General features: G+C 41.6%; 1 protein-coding gene across 1 annotated transcript; it reads left to right on the forward strand.

Annotated features, from left to right (window-relative positions):
• Positions 1-1,856: 1,856 nt before the first annotated feature.
• On the forward strand, positions 1,857-3,920 carry LOC309558630 (CSC1-like protein 1; the record flags this gene model as incomplete). The annotated part of the gene is made up of 1 exon (XM_082261696.1): positions 1,857-3,920. One exon carries the CDS (start codon positions 1,857-1,859, stop codon positions 3,918-3,920), a length of 2,064 nt encoding a protein of 687 aa, XP_082117822.1.
• Positions 3,921-8,032: the final 4,112 nt, after the last annotated feature.

Below are 8,032 nucleotides of genomic sequence, written 5' to 3' on the forward strand. Positions count from 1 at the left end.
GCAGCCGACCTAGCGCAGAGATGCGCTCTGCATGCGCTCGCTGGCCAGACTGGGGGGACCTGAAGGATCTACATTATTCAGTTTTTCGCCTAGTCCAGCACTTGATTGTCCTCTCACAGGTACAAAATAATAAAAAGAAAAACAAAATCCATGTAAAAAGAAAAAAAAATGCCAGGACCAGAGATCCCAGCAAGGAACTAGGGCCTTCCTCCTCACCAGGCAGAAAAAAAAAATGAAATACCTATAGCAGGAAGTGGGAGTATACCCCAAGGGACTGCCCCATAGGCATGTTCAATCTTTTTCTCTGCATACTCCTGTAGGCGGCAGTATAACCATACGTTCAAGATGAAGAGCTGTGTCAGTCAATGAACGAAAGAGAAATGTAAAAGTTTTGCCTTTAGTTCTGCTGTAATTACCATCTTCTTCTTACCTTAACTAAGGCCCCATTCACATCTCTGCGTTTTGAAGCTTGAAGCTTCAAAATACTGGAGGAGAAAAAAATCGATTACTCTCTATGGAAACGGTTCTGATCTCCACTCCAATTCACCTGAAGCTCAAAAAGTTCTGCGTTTTTGTGTGCAATTGCGTGTTTTGACAAGCGTATGTGCGTGATTTTCTGCTTAAATGAAAAAATGTAAAAAAAAAAAAAAAAAATATATATATATATATATATATATCTATATATATATATATATATATATATATATATATATATATATATATATATATATATATAAATAATTGTAAAATAAATACGGAAATAACAAAAATTATAAATAATAAAATAAATTAATAAATAACTCCTAACCTTAAAAAAATTATAAAAAAAACTATTGTAAAAAAATTATACATAAACACCTAACCCATTGAAAAAAAACTTACTATAATAAAAATAATAATAATAATAATGTATTTTTTTATTTTGTGTTAGTGTGTTTTGCTATTATTTTTTTTTTTTTTTAAGGGTTAGAGGTTTAAATTGGGGGTTATTTATTTACGTATTATTACTTAGTACTCATTTACTGAATGTACATCATTAATTATGATTATTTTCATTTATGTGTATTTATTATTGTTATTAGTAGTAGTAGTATTAGTAGTAGTATTAATAACAACCTAACAAGAAATAAATAATATATAACCCTAATCCTAACCCCAACTCCTAATCCTAACGAAAAAAAAAAAAAAAATAATAATAATAAAAATAAATACAAGTTAATGGAAAAGCTCAAAAAGTTGAATAATTTAGCGCAACCATTGTCTAGCGCGCTGCCTCTATCAATCCGCTTGACCTGGGTACTCCCTGTATAGTATCTACCCCACTTGAAGTAATGCTCTGGTTATCAGTAAAAGGTCATATTGTAGGAACAAACATTGAAAGATTTAATATTACATTAGCCCTCAAATATTACTCTTTACAATTACAAACTAAGAAAGCAGCCCATTAAGAACTGGGAAAATCAGCACATGTATCACTAGAGACATGCCTTGAATGGTGTTTGTAAATTTAACAGCTACAGAAAATAGTATGTTTAAAGATTTATTAACAATTTAAAGCTTACTTTAAAAAAAAATGAATTGGTGGTTTAGTTCCACTTAAAGATAAACAAGGAGTTACTAAAAATAGAACAGACAATATCAGCTGAGTACAGAGTAACCAATCACATTCTAGCCTATTGAAAAGCTAGAAGCTGATTGGTTGCTCTAGTCTGAGGGAGGACCCAACTGACAAATATAAAGCTGAGCTTCCAGCAGACGATGGTCAGTTACCTCTGGCAGTTACAGGGAGCAGTTGTAGCTTAGCTTTCAGCTGTGTTTGATCAGTTTACTTCTGAATACGACAAGAAACAGTAATCATGCTGCTTCAGGATTATTTTAATCGCTTTGTTGATAACCCCAAGTGGGTGAGGGAGAACATTATGCAATGTTCTTTTAACCGTATAACCAGCTCGCAGCTGGATAATATGGGATTTCCAGGAATTGTTGCTGTGGCAATGCTATCAGTCACCATTTTCATTTTATTACTGCTGGCTTTCTTATGGATCCGAAAGGTGTGGAACTTCGGCTATGTGGCCTGGGTGTATGATGCTGACAGCTCTCTGAACGGCACATATCAAATGCCCTATAGTGTCAACAAGGAACCTCATGAAGACAAGCGCTTTTACTCATGGATCCCGGCTGTCTTCCAGTTGCAAAATAGCGACATCTATAAGCGATGTGGTCAAGACGCCCAACATTATTTGTCTTTTCAAAGACACCTGATTTACTTTCTCGTTGTTGCAAGTATCATCTCGCCATGTGTGCTGATACCGCTCAACACGACGGGGACTGCATCCACGGGAAAAGTACTTTTTATAACGACAACAATGTCAAATATACGTGATCAAGATGAATTCTTGTGGCCCCATTTTATAATTGGGGTCATTCTATCGGCTTGTATGATAGGCTTCATAAGAAAACACTCCTCCACCATACACTATCAGGATGAGGATGAAGTAAAATACACTGTTTTTATACATGGACTACCACATAATGCAGATGAGGAAACAATCATGAAGCACTTCAATGAAGCCTATCCTTCCTGTAAAGTGGAGAGAATTCATCTGTGCGGGGGGGAATATAAAAAAGAACTAAAAGTCACCTGCCAGTCACATACTGGATCGGCCTATGTGACATTTTCTAAGAAATCAATGGCCAACTTGATTCTCGCAGACTTTAGTGCCATTTTATGTCACAGAAGACCCAAATCAAGTGTAAGTGACCAACTAAAAATCTCCTGCTGGTATGTCTCTCATGCACACTACCCAGAAGATATATTATGGAGAAACATGTCTGTTTGTGGCTGGAAGTGGTGGGCCCGATTCTGGTGTATTAACGGATTACTTTTTGCCCTGCTATTATACCTGACAACTCCAGAAATGATTGTCTCTAATCTGAACACGTGGCAAATAACAAAACCATTCTATTTGTTTAATAGGGTTCTCAAACATTTCCCAGCTTTGCCGCTGTGGATATTTTCTGTAATACTTCGGGCCATGGTTTATTTTTCCACTCCATATGAGGCACATTGGTTTAAATCGGAGCAGAACAAAGCGATGATGTACAAAATGTTCTTCTACCTTTTATTTATAGTTCTCATATCACCATCACTGGGCCTCAACAGCGTACATGCATTCTTCCAGTGGCTGGCGGCAGGAATACAAGATCCTAATGCCGCCATTAGACTGGAATGTCTATTTTGGCCTAGCCGAGGAGCCGTTGTTATCCATTATGTGATCATTGCCACTTTTATTGCCAATGCAATGGACTTGGTGCGAATTCCAGAATTCCTATGGTATATCGCACGCATGGCTTCTGCAAAATCCACCCCAGACAGGCTACGCAAAATGCAGACTCAGGCTAAGGATTTTTCATATGGAGAGATGTATGCCAGGATACTGTGCGTCATCACAGTTGTAATGGCATACAGTAACATTTCCCCCTTGGTGGTACCCTGTGGTTTACTTTACATGTTAGTAAAGCATTTTATAGACACAAACAACCTCTATTATGTGCATCTTCCAACCAAACAAGACAGAAGTGTACATGAAGCCGCAGTGAGATTGTCCATGGCAGCTCCAATCTTCTGCCTAATGTGGCTGTTTTTTTTCTGTGTCTTGCGGAGAGGTTGGATTCCGCTAACTGTAATCCTGGGAACAGTTCTACTCATTTTGATCATGTATTCCCTGATCAAAGCGTTAATTGCCTGCATGACTGAGGAACCAAATCCAGCATCACCTACAAGCAAAAGGCAAGAGGATGCTTCTCAGAAGTCACCTGTGTACAGCCCCAGTGTCGTCATAAACATTGAGATGGAAGAGGAGCAACAAAAAACAAATGCATTGGGAGATGTGTGCAATTTCTATAAGAACTATCCGTAAAAAGGGGGAGCAAAAGACTTGCGCCACTAACTCCATATACAACTAATTGAATCATGAAACACTGGATGAAATGTTAGTAGGAACAATTCTTGACGATGGTTGTCGATTTAAGTGCAAGACCAGAACCAGGACAAAAAAAAAATATATATAGCAGTGATACAACATTTTTCGCACAGAACTTAATTTGAGCCCTGGGACCATGGAGGATCAAGTACAAAGAGCATGTGAGGGGAGAAGAGCGATAAAAGGAAGAGGGACAAGGGGAGACACAGAGAAAGGGGGGGGGGAATAGAAAGAGAGAGGAGAGGGGGAGGAATAGAGATAGAGAGAGGAGAGGGGGAGGAATAGAGTTAGAGAGAGGAGAGGGGGGAGGAATAGAGAGAGAGGAGAGGGGGAGGAATAGAGTTAGAGAGAGGAGAGGGGGGAGGAATAGAGAGAGAGAGGAGAGGGGGAGGAATAGAGAGAGAGAGAGGAGAGGGAGAGGAGAGAAAGGGGGGAGAGAGAGAGAGGGGGGGGAGAGAGAGAGGGGGGGAGAGAGAGAGAGGGGGGGAGAGAGAGAGAGGGGGGGGAGAGAGAGAGGGGGGGAGAGAGAGAGAGGGGGGGAGAGAGAGAGAGGGGGGGGAGAGAGAGAGAGAGGGGGAGGAGAGAGAGAGGGGGGAGGAGAGAGAGGGGGGAGGAGAGAGAGAAAGAGAGGGGGAGGAGAGAGAGAGAGGGGAGGAGAGAGAGAGAGGGGGGGAGTGGGGGGGAAGAGAGGGGGAGGAGAGCGAGGGAGGGGGGGGAGGAGGGAGGGAGGGGAAGGGGGGGAGGGGGACAGAGGGGGGAGGAGAGAGGGACAGAGCGGGGAGGAGGAGAGAGGGGGGAGGGGAGAGAGAAAGAGGGGGGGAGAGAGAGAGAGAGGGAGTAGAGAGAGAGAGGGAGGAGAGAGAGAGGGGGACAGAGGACAAGGGGGGCACTCTTTACGTCTAAAGGAAAACAGATATAGTCTCCAAATACGGAAAGAGTTCTTTACTGTAAGAGCTGTGAAAATGTAGAATAGATTCCCCCCAGGAGGTGGTTCTGGCTAGCTCACTAAATTGCTTTAAAAAAGTCCTGGTTTCTTTCCTAGGTGTACATAATATAAATGGGTACTAATATTTATATGTAAAGTTGATCCAGGGAATATCCGATTGCCTCTCGGGGGATCAGGAAGGAATTTTTTCCCCTGCTGTAGCAAATTGGATCATGCTTTGCTGGGGTTTTTCGCCTTCCTCTGGATCAACTGCGGGTATAGGATTGTGTATATGGGATTGTATGATTGGGTTTTTTTTACTGTTTTTGTTTTTTATTGGTTGAGCCAGATGGACTTGTGTCTTTTTTTCAACCTGACTACATAACAGTTACATAAAAAAAAGTGTAAAAAAATAAATAAAAAATAAAGCCATAACAGTTGTTTTCCTAATTAAATTTTCAGTTCTTACTCTACTTTTCTACTTTTACCGTACTTTATAATACTGTATACTGTTATAAAGTCATGTTTTATTGTTAACCATTGTTTGCTTGTCAGGTACGTCCATCAGCTGCAGCACTGATTTGTTTATTCTGACAGCAACAGTGTTTGCTCTCACAATATATGTTGTCAATGATTGTAGCACTGTGGGAGGTGATTTCACCATCGCAGTTAAAAAAAGAGCATATATGGCGAAGCATAGAGGATGGGGTGGACACAGAGTGTGGATCTCCCCCCCATGCTTCGCCATGTTTTTTTTTTTAACACTTTTCTTGGCAGAGATTTCTTCATCCACATTGATCGATGCGAATGGAGGAATCTGCTATGTTCCTTTTTTTTCCTTCAGTCCATGAAAAAAAAAAAAAAAGAGCACTGCATGTATGCACATCATTAGAAGTGGGTGGATGCTGGGAGGCAGGGGCGTAACTACAGGGGTTGCAGGGGTTGCAATTGCTACCGGGCCCCATGCTCCAGGGGGCCCGGTAGCAAACCAGTGGGTGAACTTCCAGGATCTCAAAGGTCACACTTGCGACCGGGCCCTGGCATTGCACCACTGTGGGGAGGCCCCAAGATTGCAGGAAGGGGGCCCACTGCAGAACTTGTGAAAGGATCCTGCTGCGGGACCATAATAAAAGGCCATGCAACGAGAGTAAAGAGCCCCAGGATTAGTGGGACGAGCCCCGGGCTTGAAGGGAAGGGCCCCGGGCAGAGGACTGGGGGGCCCTTCATGGTTTCTTGCATCGGGGCCCTGAAGGTTCTAGTTACGCCTCTGCTGGGAGGTCTAATGGTGAGCATACCACACACTTTCTGGTATCATTTTGTTTACAGCCAGCGGTCAGCTTTCATTTTTGTCCAGTGTTGTTGTGTTGGTTGAAATGTGCTCTAGACTGCACACGAATTTTGTCGGCCAACAACAACCAACTGCAGAAGTGATGTCATGTGCTGGTTAACTTTTCGTGTGTTTTTCCTTCTCTGAGCATGCCCAGTCTTGCTCATCACATTTTTGTCTGCCGAAATCTGTACTGACTGAAGAACAAGCGGCCGTTCTGGTGACGGCCAACAAAAATTTTATAGCATGCACACCAGATTTTGTTCGGCCGAAAAGTCGCAGTCGGTTGTCTGAAGCATCATACTAACAAGCCGACAATCGGCCTATCGGACGTTGGCCGAAAATTCACGGCCAACAATCGGTGCGTGTGTACGAGGCATAACTGTTGCATCTCCATGTCAGGGCAAAGTAAAAAAATTTACTACATATCTGCAAAACTTGCACCCCATGTTTTATCCATTTAACCACTTGCTGACCGCCCCACACAGATTACTGTGGCAGGACTGCTCGGCTGCGTATAATCACTTGATTATGTGCACGTGGAATCGACGGCACACGATTAGTCACAGCGGGAGCCTTTACCGCCGGCCTCCTGCGATCTTCACAGAAACTGACAGAACACCCACCTGCCTATGTAAACAAAGCAGACAAGTCTTCTGTCACACAGGCAGAGAGAGAGATTATGAGTTTCAGCTAAGCTGAAACCCCGATCTCTCTGTGCCTGTCACAGAGCCCTTCCCCCCCACAGTCAGTAAGCACAAACAGGCATACATTTAACCCTTTGATCACCCTGTGTTAATCCCTTCCCTGCCAGAGTCATTTATACAGTGACAGTGCATATTATTTAGCACGGATTACTGTATTAATGCCACTGGTCCCCAAAAAGTGTCAAAAATGTCAGTTAGGGGTCAGATCTGTCTGCTGCAATGTCGCAGTCCCACTAAAAATCGCTGATCGCCGCCATTACTAAAGAAAACAAACAAAAAAAAAAAGTCCAAAATACTATCCAGTAGTTTGTAAACGCTATAACTTTTTTGCAAACCAATTAAAATAGACTTTTTGGGATTTTTTTTTACCAAAAACATGTAGCAGAATACAAATTGGCCTAAATTGATAAAACTTTTTTTTTTTTTAATTTTTTTATTGGGAATGTTTTATAGCAGAAAGTAAAAAATATGGTGTTTTTTTCAAAATGTGTTTATAGCGCAAAATGTAAAAACCGAAGAGGTGATCAAATACCACCAAAAGAAAGCTCTATTTGTGGGAAAAAATTACATCAATTGTTCGTTAAAATAACGCAGTACTGAATCACAAAAAATGGCCTGGTAATTAAGGGGGTAAAACCTTCTGGAGCTGAAGTGATTAAAGACTCTACAAATACAGAAACATACCTGTTGATCTGCCAGAATGAGCTCATTGTGAAATGACACAAAATGTACTTTTATGTGGCTGAAAGAGAAATATCACTCATTTTGAAATCAACTAGAATATGTACTGTTGGCTGTTGTCAGAAAGCCACAGAACCAGCGGCTCTCTAAATTACCAAACACTGAATGCATCTGATAGGATGCAGTCACTGTTCAGCCAACAATGTTCCACCTTTGATTTTTCAATTAAAGTTTGCCAAATTGAATGGGACAGGGACACCCATGGCTTGAATTTTTGCAGATTCAGCAGGAATCAGTGAAATTTGAGCCAGGTATCACTAGCCAAATGCTGGTTATCGATGAACAGATTTTTTCCCAAGAACATCAGATGGACACACATCTGCTTGTCCTCACACAGTGATCCTCACCT

This window comes from Pelophylax lessonae, assembly GCF_965119305.1.
Source record: "Pelophylax lessonae genome assembly, chromosome: 6".
Classification (NCBI taxonomy): Eukaryota; Metazoa; Chordata; class Amphibia; order Anura; family Ranidae; genus Pelophylax; species Pelophylax lessonae.